We start from the raw sequence: 22,540 nt of genomic DNA, 5'->3' as shown, positions 1-22,540 counted from the left end.
TTACCATAAAAATTGTATTAAAATTGTATTAAAATTTATTATTAATGATTGCACTAAGAGCATCCATTAATTCAAAACACACCAAAGTCCATTTTACTTTTTGTAAGAGCATATATCATCTAGATTGCATGTAACAAAGAAATTTTACTATCTTTTCAACCCCAAAAAACAAGTACTAATTTTTGTATTCCAAAGAGTGCACATATAGCTTATTATATAGATTGGATTGGTTTCTCCCAAAAAAAAAAAAAAAAAAAAATTGGATTAAAGCAAAAGAGAGCATGTATTGGTAATGGTATTGACTTCAAAATTGAAGTGCGTGAGCAGATTATTATTGTATTAGATATCTACATGAATTTCAGTGAAAACTCACTGTAGCCGGTGGTGATTAGCTCATTTCATTTCAGAGAATGTTAGCGTATCTCTGAAAACAACGGCTGATTCGATAGCTTTCCACATCGATTTCTGCTACTCGAATTCTGGTAGGCAGTTTTGTTACTACTACCGTCCTTTTGCACTAGTTTCATCACTTTTGGAAAAGAGCGGTTTTGGCTTTACAAATTATTCCACAACTTTAATTAACGTAACTTTTATTAACGTAATAGATTGTGAATAATTGTCTATCATTTATATATTGATTTGTCATTTTTTCTTCATCATTTATATTCTATCACATCATAATTGTAGCAAATAAATTGTATAATAATTTGTGGTAGTAAATTTTTTTTTTCTTTTTGGACATTTGCAAAATTAAAATATACAATAAGAAGACTAGTTTCATTTTATAGCGCGTTGAAATCACTTTTTTTTTTTCCTTTTGTTTTTTTGCAAAATTTTTCTAAGCTGAGCAAAAAAAAAAAAAAAAAAATTACTAGCACTGCCACTTCTCATTTAGTTTTGGGTCAACAAAACATAATTTTGCCAAAAGAAAAAAAAAGAGTCGATTGGAAATGTGTTTCATAGGAGCTAGATCAAGGTGTTATTAATTTATCAATAGGTGTGTAAAGCATAGGATACGATCCAAAAAAAATCGTACAATTCACTTGAGTTTTGATTCGTGGGTTTCAGCAAATTTTTTTTTTTTTTTTTTTGTGTTGAAAAAATTAATGCTATAAGAATATTTATTTATTACTGCATGCACGATCCTAGGCAACGCTAATCCATAGGTTAATTTTTTTAACAATTCAACATGTTGGGAGTGAATTATTGCTGTGTGTCAATTATTGTCCAAGCCAGTATTTTTTTTCTTTTGCTAGAAATCCGATTCTTCGTCTTATTAGCTATATTTATTGATAAAATTAAAATAAGAATAAATACAAGTTGGAATATCAGAATGAGAGGAAGCGATGTTTGCGGTGGTCACATGTAACTCTTGCATGGCCTCATGCACTCTTTGCCAGTACCCATTGGTTTATGATGCCATCACTAACACAAACCCACACAAGTTTGTGAAAAAAGTCACGTAGTCACGTAGTGCTCAATATTTTAATGTGTTAATATCTACAAAATTCTATTTAAAAAAAGAATCAAATCATCATTTCCTTAAAAAATCGAAGTGTAAATGTGGACTAATTGGTCAAATTTTGTGGAGACATATCAGTGAAAGGAGTTATAGTATTATTAACTGTTCCATTTTTTTTTTCCAAGTAATTATTCATTCTATAGCCTATATAATTAGTAAATTTAATGAATTTAAGTGTTTTTTTTTCTTTACGGAATCATCTAATGCATGTTATGGTAACATTTCATAACTTGATTTTGGCCAACAAATTAGTTTTCTTCCTTGAGTAATTTTCTAGTTAGAATTTTATTTGTGGTTAACATATTAAATTAAAATAAGATAGTCAAGAAAGAAAATATTAAGCGCCTAAAAAGTAAGGTAATTATGATATAAAAGTTTGTTTCTCTGTGAGAAATTGTTTGAGAAAAATATTTAAAAGTAGGACTTATTAGTCTGGTAAAAATATTGTACTCCCTAATGTTTATTTGTAGAGAATAGTAAATTCTTGTGCATATTTTACTTTCAAGGTATGATTGGAACCAAAGAAGATGGAGAAGAGAAAAGGGAAAAGTGTTTGGAATATATACTAAAAATTTTAATGCCAGTTATTTCACTCAAAAATATTTCTAACTTTGAAAAGAGTTTTTAAGAAAAAGTTGGCCTTGTCCTTAATATTCTTATTTTTCTTCTATTTTTTGATTGGTCTGAGTCTTATCTTAATTAGGATTATGGCTGCTCATCTTAATATTCACTCTTGTATATTTTGTAATTGAGTGACAGTAAGCAAACACCAACCCTATGGGCTTTGGAGACGATTTTCCATGCTCATAGAGTAATTCCTAAGGAAAAGAAAAGCTTTTTGTTCTTTTTTAATGATTATTCAAGGGCATTAATTTCCAGAATTCAGATGATTTGTTGAACTAGCTTTCATGGAAGAAAAAGCAACTCCACTAAATAAATGGATGCCACCCTAATAAGGTAAGTGGTACCATGCATGCTGTTTGCTAAAGAGTAAAGACAATGATGATTATAATACTAATTATTATTATTACTATTATTATTATTTGATAATTATCATCAACTGCTAATTAATAGATGCATGGGGGAATATTTTCCATGTTCTTTCTCAAGAGGCTGTGTCCTTTTCAGAGACACTTCTGCTGCAATCACTTGGCAGCCCTTTTTATTAGTGAAAACTTCCTCAATTGCCCTTATATGTTTAACAAGTGAACCTTTAAATTAAGCAGCATTATCTTTTCATTAATAATTAATACATGCTCAAACCCATTGTTAAGCATTTGTTCATCAAAATTCTAGAACAAACTAGTTTTTCCACGGAACAGAAGAGCCTTTATACGAAGTTCAGATCTTAGACACTCATAGTTGAATGGATATGATTAATATTCCAGAATTGAAAAAGGCTTGAAATTTATATTCCAACAAAAAACTAAAATTTTGACAATTTGATTTTATTGTATTCTCTCATATACCCAAATGGATGGTGTAGGGTCACGTTCCGAAACGAACCATAATAGTTGTTGTGTCAGGACGTGAATGGGCCCATACAATATCATTTGTAGAGAGTGGGATCGAAAGGCTAAGTCGTGTTTACCCGGCGGTGGTTTTTGTTAAGGTGTTCTTACATGGCTCAGGTGTATTCACCTCAGGAACCCTCTTTTTCCTAGTGGGACTCCCCTCTTTAGGATACATATTTTTTCTTTTATACTCGTATGCGTTCAATTTCCTTCGTCCACGTGTAGGGTCGACCTTTCCAAGACTGATACTTGTCCCATCAGTCCCAAACCCAAGTCGTTGGGAGTAGTTGATAAAGCTAAAGGATATGGCTCTGTTAGGTGCAAAACTCAGTCTGGGAAAGGCAGTAAGGGCAGCCTTTCCTAGATATTTCAGATTTTCTTTTAAGATTGTCCCTATGCCGCTTTTGCCCCCTTTTCTTGGTGGAGCTTTGGGCCAGCCGAGGGCTACACCGTCCTCGGCCGCTTTTCTGGGCCCATTTGTGCTTTGCGCTAATGAGCTTGGACTACCACCTTCTTCGGCTTGGGCCTTAACGCTTCCCGTGAACAAGTGGGCCTGGCCCATATATTGTTGGGCCCCACAGATGGTTAGCACCAATAAAAAAAAAAAAACCCACTCCATCAAAGATTTCAAATGTCAAAAATTTTAACACACAGCTACAGTGAGCTGTTATTGATAACAGCTCACTGTAACACAAATCTTAAACCAAAAATTATTTTTTTATTCCCAACGGTAACTTGTGTCTTTCTTTTTTATTTTTCTTTCTTCTCTCTCCTCTCTCACTTTCCTCTTTAGTCTTCTCTCTTTCTCATAGCTTCTATTCATCTCGAGTTCACAGTTTGAGCTCCACTTCGCCAAACACCATTGGATACAAAATCCACTTCACCTTCGGAGTGTTGCCGCCGATATGGAGGTAGAGCTTGATGGCGGGGTGATTTGATTTTGTGGGTTTGGGTTCATGGGTCTAGGTTCTGTGATTTGATTTCATGGGTCTGGGTTCTGTGTTTTGATTTCAGCGGGGTGATTTGATTTTGTGACTTGGTAGGTTCGTGGGTCTCTGACCGGCGTGGGCATCGGCGTTGAGGGGAGATCGGCGTGGGTCATCGGCTAAGAGTTCAGCATGGGTCATCGAGTTGATCGGCATGGGTCTCTGATCAGCGTGGTGGATGTTGGAATTTTGGTTTGGTTGTGATTGTGATTGGCGTGGGTCTAGGTTGTGGGTTTGTGATTTGGAATTCTAGTCGGCTGGGTATGGGTTGTGGGTTTGTGATTTGGAATTGTGATCGGCGGGTGGTTTTATTTTTTTTGTTTTTGATGGTGGTGGCTGGCAACGGCCAGCTGTGGGTGTGGCCGTGTGGGTTTGCAAAGAAAGGGGTGGGTTTTCAAAGAAAGGCAGAGACACAAATACGAAGAAAGAGAAAGAAACATACATAGAATAAAAAATAATATTTAAATGAAGTGCTAAAACAAATAGAATCTTTGATGTATAATGTATTATAAAATGAGATGTTAAAAGCTAAAAAATAGTATTTTGAGATGGTAAATGCTAAAAGTTTTGCCTCCCTTGATAGGAATGCTCTTAAGCATTTGTTCATCAAAATTCTAGAACAAACTAGCTAGTTTTCCCACAAAACAGAAGAACCTTTATACGAAGTTCAGATCTTAAACACTCATAGTTGAATGGATATGATTAATATTCCAGAAATGAAAAAGGCTTGAAATTTATATTCCCAAAAAATACTAAAATTTTGACAATTTGATTTATTGTATTCTCTCACATACCCAAATGGATAGTTAGGTATTGCAAATTTGCAATCATGCATGAATGGTTGGGGGCAGGTACTGCAAGTATGAATTTGAATTCATACTCGAACGTTGAAATAATCTAACAATTCCACTAAACTACAAGGTTTTTGGCTAGTACGCGTATATCATCATGCATAAACACGCTCAATTCTCGCGAGTGGGCATGAGTAGACGTAGAGATGCAAAAGAAAATTCAGATAGTGAGTGGAGATAGAGAAAGACACGCAGAGTTTCCACATGCAAGTGTATTGTTATCATGGAGACATGGGCACCATGGCCAAGTCTCTTTTCAAAGAAATGGGAGACATTGCGACATTATCTCATAAACCTTCCCACTTCCTCACGTGCACTTCACGTCGCCTAAGAAGATAAATATCTTATATAGAAGATCTATATCACATATAAATCAGTTTATGGTAGATAAACCACGACTTTGTTACCTTTAACTCTTATAGAAGTACAAAATATGCACTTATCAAAAAGAAGTACAAAAGGGTTTTGAAATAAAAAAAGAAGTACAAAATGGTAGATGCCTGAGACAATCAATGCTGAGACAAATTTTAAGGAATTCTAGCAACAAGATGAGCCAGAGAATTGAATTCTTGCACCCATATCCCAATCATACAGAACTGTCAAAAGCAACTCTTAGTGATAGTGAAAAGGACAACCCAAGAAGAGCAGCATGACTCTGATCCATCAATCACTATCTTCTAACTGTAATCTCATCGCGGCACACTGAGACCTAGTTCTGAACAAAATTGAAAAATGAAATGTATTAGCCAATGCAATACTAGTAAATGCTTCATAAAAGAAATGGGCTTATTATGACAGATAAGTCCTTAAGAAAGCTATTTGATATTAATTTTTTCAATCCATCCGAAGAAGCTAATTAACTAAGGCAAATAATCCTTAGAAGTCAAATGAATTAAAAAAAACCAGGATTAATTACTATAGTGCAAGAGTTAAATAGTTGCCATCTACCATTACCACAAGGATAGAAGAAAACAATATAAAAGTGATGCTCATGCAACTTCATAAAAGAAACTAATCCTTTAGTTCAAAACTATTAAGAAACTACTGGGGAAAAGAAAATCTTAGTGGACATAATTATAGCTAATTAAATTAGCAGCAATAACCAGAAAGATAAACTAATTGCAACTGCAAGAGGGTACCAACTGAAAGCTTGAAAATCCCCCACCACAAATAAGTACACACATTGGCACAAATTATTACATTCAAATTTGATAGTATCATTCTGAATCTTGGCCTGAGTTAATTGGTAACACTAGAAAATTTCTTCAAATCAAAATTAAAAATAGTGGAAGTTTTGCATGGGAAACAGTCAAATTTGGACATTGTTTCAACTTGCTGAAGTCCTAGAAAAAACCCCAACTTTGGCAAGATGCACATACTCATTGGTTCTTGAACCAACGATGAAAGCAAGACAATCTTACTATGAACACAAATTTCATATAGTCTAAAAGTGGTCAGGGATTCAATAATATATAAATAAGTGGTCGGATGACCAGTGTGTGAAGAAAAAAAAAATTTACAAGATTGATTGTGCAACCAAGTCCATGTATTTTAAGCTCGTGAAATACAAGTAATCATGACACTTTAACCAGTGGACTTGGTTTATATATATATTGGTAAGTTACAGAAATAACCAATAGGTGTTAAACCCACAACCTCACCCTCCATCCATTTTTATCAGAGAAGGAAGTGTTATTTAAGTTGGAGTCTATTAGCCCCTTTAACCACTGGACTAGTTATCATTGAGAAGCTTCAAATTGGAAGCAAAAGGTATAGGGGCCAATGAGCTCTAGCTCAGCAGGCACCTCCTCTTTTTAAAGTACTAAGATGAGGGTAAGGTCTTGGGTTCAAGATCCATCGGGTGTGTGTGTAACTTACCAATCGAAAAAAAAAAAAGCAAAAAGTTTGCACCAACCCTTATATCTCTATGTAATTCATCAAAATGGTAAGAAAATGTGCAATTAAACAGGTCAAATTCCCAAGTTATAAGAATTTAATACCATTGCATAATGAGCACTGGTATGACTAGCATAAAGCTAAACAAGCTTTTGCAATCTAAAAATTTTAGACTTAGTGCATACTTATCAAAGAAGCCTTTTTCAAATCAGTGTCAGGTGCTGGGTGGTCGGTTCGGTTTTCTCAGTTCTGCCTACACCCCTATCATGAGCTATCAAGTACTTCTAATCACATAACTTAAAGTCTAGGGTCATGCCAACAATATAACCTATAACAATTCAATTTTACACCTCCTTGAGACAATACATTGATGTTTAAGTCAGTATATTTATGAGAAACGACTATCTAGTAAACACATATTTCTTTTCCTGGTAAAAAGAAGGGAAAGGAAGGGAGTGGTTAGTGATATAGTTCAGCAACTCACACTAAGAGATAATTTTGAGAATAACCATAATCTTATCATAAGAAAACAACATTGAAAGCCAAGAGCCATAATGTATATGACACTAAAATATGATGGGGACCATCACAAGCATGATAACATTGGGTCATACACCAGTACGCCTATGCAAGCAGAGCTCCACATCATACTTTCATAAAATATAAGAACAAACATCTTGTATTTATGAAAAAAGAAAAAGAAAAAGAAACAGAAAAACAGAGATTAAGTGTGCGTTTGGGTTAGGATTAAAAATGAAAATTATTTCACTATTCAGCTTATTTTTGCTACTATTCATGAGCTTCACTATACTATTTCAATTAACTTTTACCTTTATCTACAGTATTTTCAGTAATAATTTTTCAGTTTCAGCAAAATAAGCGGTATCCAAACACACCCTAAATTAAATTTTCATTGTGTTTTATTTGTTACGGATGATCTTCAGTAGGATACATACTGGTTATGTGAGTGTGTGTGTGTGTGGGAGAGAGGGCTATGTAACTAACCAAATTATCATTAATAATTCCCACACAACTCTCCCAACTTCTTTTCAAGCAAATGTTAATATTTCAGAAGTCTCTTCATTGGTAATATTTTCAAAGCTTTGTATAATAACTCCTTGTGCCAATTATGACAGAAACTTCACCATTCCACCCTTTATCTAATAAAAGGATGATACCATATAAGTCGAAAGTACCCCCTTTGGTTTTTTGTTTGATAAGAGATGTAAGTCAAAATTACCTTATTATCTATTAATATAAATCTTAAGCAAAAATATAATAGGAAGCACCGTAATGTCTCCTCAATTTCCCCCTTTCTTGGTCTTCCTCTCCTACAAGCTACCTTAGCAGTCCCTTAATTATCTTTCCCTCTATCCATTTTCATCAATAAACTGCCCCTCTGACATAGAACAAATTGAGGAATTTGTGTATGTGTGGTTGTGGTGGGTTTAGGTTAAGAGAATTTGTGGATCTTGGGTTTAAAACCTTTTAGAAGAAGAGTTAAGGTTTCCTGGTGCCAGAGCAGATTTTTCCCTAAGTGCTCTTTAGGGGGGGAAGAGTAGGCGGTGTCCGAAGAGGCTAATCTGGGCTTGGCAGCAGCACCCCCCCCCCCCCCCCCCCCAAGTGCTGCCATGGCCTTCTAGGGGTCCCAAGGGCATGCCATGGCCTTGGCATCTCACCCACGGGGCATGCCATGCCCTCGCCGTGCTGCCACTGCCCCTCAGGCAGCATGCATGCTAGGGCCTTGGCTCAAAAGAGAAGGAAAAGAAAGTAATTAATAAAACATATATACACACACACACACAAATATGTGCGTGTGTGTGTGTGTGAATAGTGAACAGAAATGTGAACATGTCAGTATCTGAGAGAAGAAGGAGAAGAAGAAGAAGAACCCTATGGCCAATGTGCCTCAATACTCAAAACACTCAATAGTTTTATTAATTAACTCTAACTTGTTTGAGTACAATAAGACACTCATAGAGCTCACTCTTAAGCTTAACTTCTCCTAGTAGAACTAGGACCTTTTTTGTTTGTTAAAAAGTAAGTAGAATTATGACTTCTACCTTGACTAGTAAACCAAACCCTAAATAAATTAAATCAAAGCCCACACATTAAGACGTAAGTTGACAAGAGCCTATTAATGATAGAATTTTTATGAACATAAATATTACGTATATTATCCTGCTGCAATTAGCCTTTAGCTTGTCCGAAAGGAAAAACTTTGGTGCAGATATGATTGAAGAACTGCCTCTTGCTCATATCTCTCATCAAAAGGTGCTATTCAATAATGTCCACCTAGCAAATCCCCCAAGAGAAGTGACCAACCAGGGCCCTATTGATGAATGAAAGAGAGGGTAGGGTTTATGCGGTTGGGCAATTCTACTCCGGACAGCAGGTAGGTCCAAATATATGGCCTACCCCAAGCAATGCTTTTATAAAGTAGCTGGCATAAGCTTGTGTGATCCAGCAATGTCCATGGTAGTAACTAGCAATGCCTTGCTGCAAAAGGGTACATTAGGAAAAATTCTAATACAGACCCTCGGCTCTCTTATGAATTATGATGACAAACATTAGCCTACTAACTAATAGTTTACCTGCAATTATTATTTGACTTCCAAATTTTATTATCCAAGAGACTAGTTAGTTAATATGTCAATCCCACACAGACCGTTGCATCCCAAAGGCTGGTTCTTTTCATCTAACATGCGCGCGCACACAAAATTACTATTTTTGTATCTATATTCTTGATTTATCCACTATGTCGGTATGGTAGGTTCTTCGAGCCTAGTTCTCATGCCGCAGATAAATTTTGATTCATCCACTTTTTTCCAAGGGTTTCATGATTGGATATTGAACTCATTTCAAATATGTATTGGGCATTGCTTTTCTATGCCACACACACTCACCTTTTTCTTTTTTTCTATATTCTTGATCTATCACTAGGTCAATCTAGTTGGTTCTTTGCACCTAGTTTTTGTGTCACAGCTATATTTCAATTCATCCTCTTTTTCTAGTGGTTTCATAATTGGACATTGAACCTATTTTATATGATGGGAGTTGTCAGTGTATGTGTCATGCAGGTGTGGAATTGAAACTGGGACCTCATCCTCCACTCCACATTTGTGGGGAGGAGATTCCATTTGGTCCCAACAATCATTGGCCCAGCACATGTCTAATAACCAAATGTAAGTTAATATCAAATAAAAAGAAAGGTGACAGGGACGTTAAATAGTTCAGAACAAACCTTAAGCATTAAATTAAGTAAGAAAATTAAACGTTATCTTTGTGGTAGACCATTGATGAAGAATATTTGTGCCCCAAATAACAAATGTTAGTTCATCCAAGCAGAAAACCAACTGCTATAGAGGCAAAAGGATATGATCCTTTCAACTACACACTAAATCATTTCTTCCAATTCACTTTAGAGGCAAAAGATCAGAAAAACCAGATAGCCTGGACCTTTAAAGGAGTTATCCATATTGTATGCCTAAAAAAGACCCTATAAAATAACAAATGCTTATTCTTTTATAAGCAATCAATCAAATTACAAACACAGGAAGACTTAAAATCCAATAACAACTAATTATAGAGTAAAAAGTTGCTTACAGATACTACATATAAAACAGTGGAGAAAATCAAACTCCTGGGTTTGCACTGCAAAGCATACCCTGAGACAACGACCTGGAGCTCGTAGAATCGAGTCCAAGGCACGACGTGAGCCGGGCCGAAGAGACCGCTGAGTGGAGAGGAAGCAGAGACTGAAGAGCACCCAACTGAGGAACCGACCTGAAATTTCAAAATTTTGCAACTTTGTTAAAGTTTTTGCTGATTTTAACGAAAACCCATTTGAGAAATGGACCTGAATTTACAAATTTCAAGCACCAACGGTCAAAATTCGAAGAATTGAAAAAATGACAAAAATGGGGGAAAAAGGGTTTAAGGGGGGCTTGCCCTGGAGTTGTGAGAGGAGGGCGGGCCGTGACTGTGCGAAAAGAAGGTGCCGATTTGGGCTTAACAGTGGGTTTGGTGAATGCCGATTTGAAGACAGAGAATGTTGGTTGTGAAAGAGATCTACATCGATAGGCCATTGGAGAAGACAGAAGAGAAATGTTAGGTTTTAGTTTAGGGTTTTTGGTTTTGGCAACTGAGAGTGAGAGGGTTTAGCGTTTTTTTCTTTTTTTTTTAGAAGATTTTTTTTAAGGGAATTTCAAAAATGTTAGGCTATAAAAATGATTTAACACTTATAAAAAAAAAAAGATTTAACAAGAAAAAACTTTGTTTATTTTTATTTATATAATAGATTAATTAAGCTCAACTACAAATTTAGATGTTGCTATAAAACAAGTCATACTCAAATAAAATAATGTTTTTGTAATGAAGATTTGATTTTGGTATACATAATATTTGTGGGGCCCAATAGTTTATGGGCCCGGCCCGCTCGCTTATGGGGAGTCTACAGGTCCACACTGAAGGAGGCCAGGGCCCAAGCTCAAAAATAGGAAGCCCAAAGTGGCCCGAAAATACAGCCGAGGACAGCTTAGTCCTCGGCAGGCCCGAAGTCTCATGGATGAGAGTGGCCTACAAGCTAACTTGAGAGATCAGAAAATATCTTGGGGCAATTGTCCTTAATACCCTTCACTGATATGACACTGCACCTAACAGAGCCGGATTTTTAGGCTTTATTGATCATCTCCAACAATTTCGGGATTAGATTGATGGGACAGATATCTGTCCTGGAAAGATCGACCCTACACGTGGACGAGGGACAACAAACGTAGGCTAATATAAAAGGAAAGGTAAACTAATAAGGAGGGGGCTCCCATCCCACTTCCTAAAAAAAAAAAAACTCCAGAAATGAGAATGCCCGGGTAATATTGGTGCTCCACCATGGAAAACCCATCGGCGGGTAACTGGAGAGAAACACTAGTGCTCCTCGGACATGATCCGAGGAGCCAAATCCCTCAAAGTTACACGGATGCAAGGCCTGAATATCCAGACCAAAACCTTTTCTTGTCTCGGCTCACCTAACGTCCGGCTTGAACCAACTCCCCGTGACCCAACGCTAGCCTTTCAAGCCCATTCTCTACAAATTTTATTGTGAGGGATCCATCACGCGCGAGCCCAACATCATTGTTGGGCCGTTTGAGAATCGTGGCCCTACAATATTATATATTTATTCAATCTGTATTATATAGCCTCTATATTGTATGGTGTAAAACTGTAAATTTGAAAACAAGTTCACAATATATCAAATAATAAAATTATTATTTATAATTTATTGATAATATAAACCCATTTTTTTTTATTAAAGATTACATACTTTTTAACAATGATGGTAAATATAATTTTTATATCTTCAGGAGCGAGAATCGGTTTATATAATTAAATAAAAATATATAATTTAGTTGTTAGTAATTAGCATAAATTTATGAAGTAAAAAATAAAAATTAGTCATGGTATTTACTGTTTATTCAATAGAAAGCTAATTAAGTAATTTGCAAACAAGCTTGGGTTTGGTTGATAAGAAAATGAACCAAACTTGAATATGTAATATAGTTTATAGAATGTTCTCTTTCTTCCTCCTCACCCAACATTTGTTTCCTCTCATTTATAACTCATTATTAATGTTTTTTTCTTTGTTGAGAAGAACTCATTATTAGTGTTGATTATTGTTTAATAATCTGTTTGTTATTTTATCTATTTGCTAATGGAGAATGCTAAAGTTACTGCAAACTGATGTGGACTTCAACAATTTAATAATTGAATGTTTAATTTAATTAAAATTTTTTTTTTATTGGTATCACTTCAGTTTGTAAGCTCTATGTAATAAAATTTATGGAATCACTAACGTTACTCTTTGTTGTCATGCTAACCTTATAGAATTAAGGATACATGGATAGTTGTCATTAGACTCGTTACTTTCAACATTGATGTGATTAGCAATGTTCAACCCCCCTCCCTCCCCACCCCCTTCATATCTAAATTTGGGTCCAAAGACATGCAAATCAAAGCTTGATACATGTTCGACAACAAAAACATAATCAAAGGCAAACCAGTATGCCAATTACCAAATGGACCTAGTCCTGGTGGAGTGGATTGAACTCATGGGCTACTTGAGCTAAGTATTAAAAGTTAAAGATTGTTCATTTTATTTTATTTCAAATATGAATAGAGCTCGAACTTATCATCAAACTAATTATATTATACATTCAAGCTTGGATCATTTTCTTATCGAACAAGTTAGAGTTTGATCATGAGCTCCTTGAATAATTTGTTTTTTTTTCCCATATATAGTAACTTATTCTTAGAATCTCTTTTACAAGAAGAAATGGATATTCAGAAGTTTGTTTCTAGCAATCTCTGATGGAAGTAATGAGGCTACCAAACAGACTACCTAGAATTTTTATTATAGAGGCATGGATTATAAAAGTTGACCTACCAAAAACAGAGGTGCTGTGAGAGGTGTTCATCTGAATTTTCTTATGTTTCTGGGCTCTGAAGAGAGAAACAACTAAAGTATATAGGATGATGCAACATTCATATTCTAGTGTACATGGAGTACCTTATGTGATATTGGCATATTGCAACTCTTTGCGAATGCACACAAGAGTATACTGGTAAAGCATTTTCAGATTTTTTTTTAGACTTTAGAGAGAGAGACCTGGTGAGCTTAATGTTGTTTCAACTCTAATGATCTAATCATCACCTTGGTGTCACTCCATCACAACTTTCAGGAAGGATAGATAGGCTGGTCATATTCTCTATTTCTCTCATATTCTGATGTCTAACATACTTGGAACAAAATATAAATTTTAAAATAAAGTGGAAGTGAACGGTAGTACAACTTTCATCTAGTCCAGTAACATAAAGAAACATTGATACAATTCATGTCCTTTTTAATTGCCAAAAGAATGGATATTAAGTTAGAATTTTGAACTTCTACATTTGATCTTACATGTATTCAAACCAGTACAAAGGAAGATTCAGGATACCTAACTCCCTTTCTATCACTTAACTTTCTCCAGCTATCTAGGGATTATGTGTACAAGACACCTAATGGCATTTCGTATTAAAAAATAAATAACATTTCTCCTATGGAAAATGGACTAAGAAAAATAAAATCTCAATCAGCCACTGCTTGAAGCATGGTCTGCAGCACCTTGGCCATGTTCTCTTCTCCGGATTACAAAACATTCTCTCCCATCAGAAATGCAGCAAAAGTATTGCACAGAAAACTGACCAGAACTTAGAGACTCAATGAAAAAGGTCTTTTTTCTTCAACAATGTCAGAGCAAGCATAGTTTTCCTGTCACTGAATCCACTGATTCTTTTGGTCCTGCTCAAATTAAAAGCAGCAATTAATAGATTTACAATAGAAAAAAAGTATTTTTGGTTGGTGACTTTATCCAATAAACATCAGTAGCTACAAGGCAATAATATTAATAGCTGATTGTTTCATCATCTAAATAAAAACTTTCACAATACTTACTGGGGCCTTGCTAAAAGTTATATGAAAAACAAGCAACAAATAACCATTTTAGTGGCAGAGAGAAAAGCATACCAGGTCCAACGGCAAGAACTGTCTTTGACCCAGACAACACCTGAGCAAAAAATGTAAATCAACTGAAGCTGAGACCCAAAATGCATACTTAACACAAATCCTTTAAGATATCAATAATCACATTGATATTACAAAAGTACTCAAAAGGTTCAATAACCCAGAGTTCCATAATATGCATAAATTTGATAGAGAATATAGCTTCAACATTTATTGTAGCACTTACGGAATCTTGCAAAAGTAATACTAATAAAATAAAGCTATAACATTTACTGCAGTCTAATTGAGGTAAAGTTCTGATCCCTTAATTACACAGAACAACAAAACCTGCAGCCTATGGGGTGAAGCTTGTGACTCAAATCCAAATTATTAAGTGCTTAATACCTGAGTACCTTGTAATTCTAAATTGCAAAAAAAAAAAAAAAAAAAAAAAAGGAAGGTTCAAATGGTTCTACTGCATGCTAATCCACCAAGCCTTACACCAGTCAGCAAATGAAAGAACAAACACCACCCAAATGAGAAGTGGGGATGTAATTGCATAACAGGAGACCAATCATCAGTATCATTCTCTGGAAGCCACAAAAAGAGCTCATTCCATATTTTCAGGACAATACCTGTGTTCTTCCAGCATCGGCAACAACAAAAGTTGGAAGGCCAATGTTCTCAGCTGCTTCCTTCAGCTTATTCCTGATAAAAAGCAATACCCACAAATCAGCAAACAAAGAGATTTGTCTCCAATATATAAATAAATAAGAATGTTTCAAACAAGAGAGATGCTGCTATATCTAGTGAATAATCTATCATTTGCAATGAAATCACATGCTTACATTTCTTGTTGATTCTTGCATGTAACAACTATTTTGGGTTGCCCACATTGCTCCCACTGTCTTAAAAGGGATCGATGGCTGCACTGAAACTTGATGGTATTATTTTCAATCGTAATATGAAAAATATTAATAAATACATAATAAAAGGGGGGTTGTCTAGATTCACTTCATTATTAAACATCTTCATGAAAAGTAAGAAAATTCACACTTATTGTCATCTCTGTATTCAAGACTAGAAACTTGAAAAATTGCCATCTTTGGTTGCACTCTGCACTTTTAGATACTGTATATTTTCTTGAGTTAAAAGGAAAAGGGACTAATTTTTTTCCTTACATGTGACCAAGTACACAGTTTTTGACATTTTCTAAACAATTCTACCAAGCAAATAATTTTTATTTTAGCCATATGGCTATAGATGGTGAAGAAAGGACAAAATATAATAGTGGTTGCTATTAGAATAACTTTTAAAGATGTAAAAAAGGGTGCATGGTCAATCAAGCTGACAGTCTGAAGCTTGAAAATTTAGTGCACATGCAATATAATAAGGAACAAAGTTGCAGGTCTCTCTGCACAAGGAGGAGACTCATAATCAGAACAATGATACCTTTGCATCAATTCCGCATACATGCCAGTGGCAGCATCTGCAAGATCATAAACGAATATTTAGTCATCTGTTTAACAAAAAAAAACAAGAATTCACTGCTGAGTGAAGAGAGACGGGAAGTACTGGACCAGAAGAAATTAAAAATTGCAATCAAATGGAACACCACAATATTAATAGGAGCTTTAGTATCTTACGAGCACATTGAGATGCAATCTTTCCTGATTTCATCTTTAAGTCTTGTCTAACTACGAGAACCTGAGATAAGCACTTCACCCTTTGAAAACAGAGAATTTTTCAAGAAACAGAAATTTCAAATCTACCCAACTACCACAACCAGATATAAACACACCATTTGAGAAAACATAGAATTTTTTTAAAAAACAGAAACATCAAATCTGCCCCATCAATTGATCTGAAGCCCAACACATAACTAACTCCAAGTTTCAGACATCCAAACAACTGTCTTGGAGAGGTACAACTGTATTGGCTGTGTGCATATAATGATCATTTTTTTTTTTTACTAAAGCAAGTCCCTAAACAAACCCAATAAGGTTCACTTTGTTCTTTCCATGTCTTAAATCTACAGCTCTAAACTGACTATACTCATCAACACAAGAGAGTAAGAGAATCACAACATTAAAATTGAGGATGCATTTGACAGTCCTGAAAAAATTTTATGGCTTTATTGTGTTATATGTAGCATCTGAATTAAACTGGCACCCTAGAAGCTAGAAGCATCAGAAAGAACTAACAAAAGGCCAGTATCTCCTTCCCTCCCCCCCCCCCCCCCCCCCCACACACACACACTATATATATCAACAAAACAATTATAGGAATTCAATAAATGTAGCAATACATAATTTTCTACTACCATTTGTGAGCATCACTACTAGTTCCATTGAAAAGTGGTAATTCACAATAAATGATAATCAAACAAGATTGGACACTTTAAGTTAACCTCCAAATGTAACCCATATGGCAAAACAACTTTAAAAACATAACCCATGAAGTAAAATTCTACAATAACAAAGTTGCAAGCATAAAACTTTCGTATGTAGGTCAAGTAAATAAGGCAAAACAAACCATTTTGAGTTCTTGGTCACTGTTATTTGAGACAGCAAATTGCGGTTTGCCTGGTGCGAAATTTTTCTTATTAGTTTTGTTTTTTGGGGGCTTAGATAGATCCAACAAAAGCCCAAGAATGAAACCAATGACAAGGCCTGGAATAAAGTTCTCTGGGTTGAAACTTAATGCTAACCATTGTCCTTCTTGCTTTTGCTGCTGCTGCTGCTTCTAATTGTAAACAAAAACAAAAATAAAAATAAATAACAACGTAAGGGAGGATATTCCGGGTTGTCTTTTCCTTTTCCTCTATTATCTCGGAAAACAAACAGAGAGAAAGGAAGGAAATTTAGTTTTTTTTTTGTTTAAAAAAAAAAAATTAAACCCAGAAAGAAAAAAAGGAAGAGATGAAGAGAAATACTCACCTTCTTTGGAGACTGGGAAGAGTTCCCAAACGAGCCTAACATCATAAATTTCTTGTAGCTTTTTAGAGAGAGAGAGAGTCACTGTGATGTTATGGGCAGAGAGATTGGGTGGTGACTGATGAGAATGGTCGAGTAGTGCTGTAACCTGTGGAAGAAAATGGGAAAAGTCATCTCATGGCAGTGTTTACTGCTAATCGGAACAACAAAACGCTGTCGTTTTTTTATTTATTTATTATTTTTTTAATAGATAATCCTATCCATGCTTCGTCGTCCTACCAGCTTATGTGTCCTTAGATTATTTCTCTCTCTCTCTCTCTCTCTCTCTCTTTTTTTTATTTAATTTAATTTTTTCAAAATAATAATTGTAGGCAATAAACTTTAAAAGCCCCAAAAAAAACCCTAAATTTATGTTTCAAAATTTTTAAGAAATTTTAAAAGAATTTTATTGTTTATATTAAATAATTTCAATCAATCAACCATATATATATATATATATATATGTAAGGACTCAATCCGTAACGGCCCCAAAATGATATTGGGTTTGTACGTTAAAAGGTCCAAACAATATAATTTGTAAAGCGTGGGTTTGAAAGGCTAAGCCTTGGTCACCGAACGGTAGTTAATAAGGATTTCCATAACGATTTACACAAGGATGAACCTGACATGTGTAATAATAATCTATTCCGGTATGACATGAGTAGCTCCAGCCCTTAGACCTCGTCCAAGAAGCTTCATGTTCTAATTATTCTCCTTTTTTAGGACTCCATGGTGTAGGAGCCCCCCCCCCCCCCCCCCAATTGTCTGGGAGCCCCCCTCTCTTTGGCGCATAAATCTTCACATTATATAGTCCTTCTTGGTTGATCCTGACCCTCCACTTGTTTATCATATAGGTACCTATTTAAATAGCTGTCCCATCAGCCGCCTCCCCTTGCCTTTTGTTAGTTGCACTAACTGAAACCACACTGTTCAGGCGTCTTTTCTCATTAATATGGTTAGAACGTTTGTGGGCGCATTCAATACGGAGGTAACGTGTTTACCTTGAACCACCCCCACTCCGTACCCCCATGTGGGTCCCATTCTACTCGCCTCTTCTTCTGGGGGCATTTTGGAGGTTGCCTTTGGCGACATGCCGCTCTTCCTTTTGAAGTTTTGGGATGCCGAGGACAGGATCATCTTCGGTTGCCTCTATAGGCTATTTGGCCTTTCCCTATTCGTCCTCGGCAACTACCCTCCTCGGCACGGGCCCTGGGCCCTAGTGGAAAGTGGGCCGAGTCGTAAGTTCTCTAGCCCCACAATATATATATATTTTTTATTATAGATTTGAGATAGAAATGTTACTCTAACTTAGCTAATCTTTTTTTTTTTTTTTTTTTTTTGAGAAGACTCTAACTTAACTAATCTAAGCATATATATGTGTAAAATTTTGAAAATTTGAACTTCGGTCAGAAACACACAAAAAAGTCAAATTCATTTAAGTTATTCTCTCAATTTTTCACCTCACAAAAACTTTTATTTATGAAGTGATTATCATGTTAAGGGTATACATTGGTTGTTTTAATTGTTATAACGCATCAAACCCAAATATGTTGTAAGCTTACGTATTTGTAGAATAAACAAATCAACCCTATGAGTAATCTAGATATAGTTTAGGGCTAACATAAGATTCTCTAGTATATAAATCATTCATTAAGTTAATTGCAAAGATGTAGATGTCAAAGCTGCTTGTTGCCTACCTAGAGCTAATAGGCTGAATCATGTTATATTTTTGCTTTTGTTTTTCTCTCTCCTCTCACTCAGTTAACTTTCGTCTTTTGCTTTGGTAAAAGGACACTCAAAGAATATGGAGTATTATTTATGCTTTCTATGTTCCCCTTGCAAAATACACACAAGAAAACTCCAAAATAACCCCACCGAGCAAGTTTATCTCTTGTTGTTAATACCTTTTTAATTGTCAACCACAATATTCTTAACCACACTCCTCAACTTCCTTCATTCTAAGCGCATTAACAAGTTGCTGCACATAATCAAGTAGTAGCCAGAGTTCGTGATGGTCCATCTTGCTGCATCCTCATCTTTAAGTTCAACTAAAGGAAAGCTTTGAATGGAACTGAGCAAATCCTCATATCTAGAACAGCTTTCCAAACCTATGTTTTGTTGATAAAGTTATAGTTAACCTTTGTTTCAGCCTTGCTTGCTACATCATATAACAGCCAAACTTTATGAACAAGATAGCAAGGTGCCAATTATGATGCCATATATAGTTCTTGGCAAATGTTAACAAGTACCGTGCCGTGTTTTTTAAGATTGGACTAATATGAGTCATTCTTAACAAAAAAATTGGATAAATAGAAGAAAAAGACATAAAACTGACCCCATAACTTATGTTAATATTTATTTATCTCTATAAAACTAGCCCCATAACCTGTAAAACTACTAAAAAAATGACATAAAACTGTTAACGATCAGTTTACGATGTCCTGTTAACAGAACCCCTCAAAATTTATGAACTTTTTGACTTCATCTCTATTAAGTCTGAGGCAAGTCAATTACAAACACAAAGAAAGTATGAAAGATGTTGGAAATATGCATTAGTATATACAACTTCCTCATGTGGTGTAATGATAAGCATTGAAGCAAAACTTTTCCTTTGTTGTTTGCAAATGTAATAGCTTGGTGTTCAATTTATATCACAAAAAGAAAATCGTTAAGGCAGTGTGGGGTCAAAGTCACAAGTCACATTCCTTTGGGTTTTAGAAAATTAAATCATCATACATTATTATAAATATATATATGGTTTCGAAACGTGGTTTGACTAATAATATTCTGTGACATTAACATATTGGATGGACAGTTGGACATCTTTACGGGTTTCGTATATCCAAAGGCTCGACCATATATTTATCTCGTACAAGACCATACGGCTCTACCAAAGGCCCATGACGTGCCTTAACAGTTTTCCATTACTGCAATTTACACACAAAGACACCAAACTCATCAAGCTCTGGCATTCTCCACCTTAATGGTTAATACTGTTTCCCATACCCATCCGCAATCCTTCACGTGTCCCACAAAACTACACAAAGAATCTCTTTCAAATTCCCCCCCTCCCTACAAAACCCCCGTATCCGACACGTATCTCATTTTCCTATAAGGACTCCACCCTTAAAACCAACAACGACACGTATCAAAAAACGACACGCATCATTTTCTCAAAACCAAAATTTACTCCCAAAATAAACGACCATTGTTTCCCAATGGAGTCTGTTGCCTCCACTTCATCATCAACACCACACAACCACCGTCCTCAGCCGCGGTTCAAGCCCACGCAACCCATCGCAGACAGGATAGTCCGAGCCCTCCGCCACCAACTCCGCCTCCTCCACCGCTCAGAATCCAAGTTCTTCGTCTTGGGTGCCACGGGAAATGTTTACAATGTAACCTTATCAGCCACACCTTCATGCTCGTGCCCTGACCGTTTAACACCATGCAAGCACATCTTGTTCATCTTTATTCGAGCACTGGGTGTTCCTGTAGATGATGTTTGTCTTCGTAGGAGGACTCTGAGGCCATGCCAGCTTAACCGACTACTCGGCTCGCCTACCTTGCCTGACTCACTTGCAGGGGCTAGCGTACGCGAGAGGTTTCATCAGCTATTCGTTCAAGCAAGGCAAGGTGATAATTTGAGACCAGTTGTTGAGGTAGAAGATGGAACTACGTGCCCAGTTTGCTTGGACGAGATGGGAAAGGAAGAGAGAGTTGTGAGGTGTGGGACTTGTAGGAATCCAATTCATGAAGAATGTTTATTGAAGTGGAGGAGAATTAGGGGAAGAAGGTCAGCTAGTTGTGTGATATGTAGGGCAAGGTGGAGGGGGAGTGATCAAGAACAGTACTTGAACCTGGCTGCTTTTGTTAGCGAGGAGGACAACACAGGTGATCACGGCGGCGGTGGGGGTCTGGGTCTTGGTCTTTTTGGTGGTTAAGTCTATTTCATCATCTGATCTCCGGCAAGAAGGAAAATGCATGTTAGGCTTTGGGTTTGGGATATTTGTTAATTTGTATATATTACTTACATGCGTAGAACTTTGTAAATTTTTAAGGGTTAAACAGTGTTTTCGACTTCAGTTTTTGTTTAGGAAATTAAATTATGTTGTTCACTTCATTCTTAAGATTATAACATCCTGGAATAACGCCAAAAAAAGAAAGAAAAAAGAAACCACCAAGATAATGATGAAGTGATTCATGGCTTTCTTCTCAAACAAAGAGGAAAAAAATCATGGCTTAGGTGTTTCCTGATATTAAGGTCCAAGCTAGCGATCTTGGTAATAGAATAGAAGTTCCCAATTTCATAAATCCTATCATTCTTCTTTCACTGTATTGCATGCCAACCTTTTTCCTGCAACAATCTCCTAAGAGGAATGTGATTTGCCCCTGCAATAAATGCATGTCTTCTTCTAACCTCAACCCCAGCTGCACCTCTGTTTCCTTCTCAATGCCATTTCTCTTGTAATAACTCTTGCTCCGGTTATCGCAGAGACGCAAACACATCTTGTTCATCTTTGTTAGATGGTCATGGTATACGTCTGACTTTATTTTATTTTTTTAATTGAGTTACATTGTGTATGTTAGTTTTTTCAACCCATAAGAGCCAGCCCAACCAATCATATGTATAATTTTTTTTTTAGAGATATAAATATATTTTTAGTACCCTTATTTTAATTTTATTCGTAATGATTTATTTTAGTGTAAGGACTCAATTTGTAACGACCCCAAAATGATGTTGGGTTCGCACGTTAAGGATCCAAACAATATAATTTGTAGAGCGTGGGCTTGAAAGGTAGGCCTTGATCACCGAACGGTGGTTAGCCATGGTGTTCATACAAAATTAAATCATGTTCGCTCGAGGAGTCTTTCTCCTCGATACGATCTAGGAGGCTTTGGTTCTTGGCCTTTTTTCCCCAGCTTTTTTTGGCGCATAAGCCTTTTCATTATATAGCCTTTCTCGGCTGATCCTGACCCTCCATCTGTTGATCAGGCAGGTATCTATTCGAGTACCTGTCCCATCAGCTGGTTCCCCTTACTTTATGTTAGTTGCAATAACCGAAACCGCACTGTTCAGGGGTCTTTTTCCATCAATATGGCCAGGACGTTTGTAGGCGCATTCAATGCAGAGGTGACGTCTTTTCCTTGGACCACTCCCACTCCGTACCCCCATGTAGGTCCCCTTCTACTCGCCTTATCTTCTGAGAGCGCTTTGGAGGCGGCCTTCGATGAATGCCGCCCTTCCCCTTGAAGTCT

The 22,540-nt window shown here is 36.1% G+C and overlaps 3 protein-coding genes across 5 annotated transcripts; 1 reads left to right on the top strand and 2 right to left on the bottom strand.

Moving 5' to 3' along the window:
* Window positions 1-5,196: 5,196 nt before the first annotated feature.
* LOC126709713 (protein NONRESPONDING TO OXYLIPINS 2, mitochondrial) lies at window positions 5,197-10,951 on the bottom strand. Of its 2 annotated transcripts, none has more exons than XM_050410042.1 (3): window positions 10,721-10,951; window positions 10,376-10,555; window positions 5,197-5,588 (listed from the first exon to the last, which is right to left on the bottom strand). In XM_050410042.1, exons 1-2 carry the CDS (start codon window positions 10,855-10,857, stop codon window positions 10,405-10,407), a joined length of 288 nt encoding a protein of 95 aa, XP_050265999.1. In that variant the 5' UTR covers window positions 10,858-10,951; the 3' UTR covers window positions 5,197-5,588; window positions 10,376-10,404. The 2 variants fall into 2 exon arrangements, with proteins under 2 accessions (XP_050265999.1, XP_050265998.1); XM_050410041.1 differs by having other exon boundaries at window positions 10,437-10,555.
* A 2,693-nt stretch (window positions 10,952-13,644) lies between these two features.
* LOC126709562 (uncharacterized) lies at window positions 13,645-17,438 on the bottom strand. Of its 2 annotated transcripts, none has more exons than XM_050409855.1 (8): window positions 17,246-17,438; window positions 16,842-17,048; window positions 15,953-16,013; window positions 15,759-15,795; window positions 15,155-15,232; window positions 14,942-15,014; window positions 14,331-14,370; window positions 13,645-14,105 (listed from the first exon to the last, which is right to left on the bottom strand). In XM_050409855.1, exons 1-8 carry the CDS (start codon window positions 17,288-17,290, stop codon window positions 14,056-14,058), a joined length of 591 nt encoding a protein of 196 aa, XP_050265812.1. In that variant the 5' UTR covers window positions 17,291-17,438; the 3' UTR covers window positions 13,645-14,055. The 2 variants fall into 2 exon arrangements, with proteins under 2 accessions (XP_050265812.1, XP_050265810.1); XM_050409853.1 differs by having other exon boundaries at window positions 16,842-17,051; window positions 17,246-17,433.
* Window positions 17,439-20,385: 2,947 nt separating this feature from the next.
* Window positions 20,386-21,366, top strand: LOC126709927 (uncharacterized). Its single transcript, XM_050410297.1, has one exon. The coding sequence runs from the start codon at window positions 20,500-20,502 to the stop codon at window positions 21,223-21,225; it is 726 nt and encodes a 241-aa protein (XP_050266254.1). The 5' UTR covers window positions 20,386-20,499; the 3' UTR covers window positions 21,226-21,366.
* The last annotated feature ends 1,174 nt before the right edge of the window (window positions 21,367-22,540 follow it).

Source organism: Quercus robur, chromosome 12, assembly GCF_932294415.1.
Source record: "Quercus robur chromosome 12, dhQueRobu3.1, whole genome shotgun sequence".
In the NCBI taxonomy this organism is placed as follows: domain Eukaryota; kingdom Viridiplantae; phylum Streptophyta; class Magnoliopsida; order Fagales; family Fagaceae; genus Quercus; species Quercus robur.
This window is presented reverse-complemented; position numbering and strand designations above follow the sequence as displayed.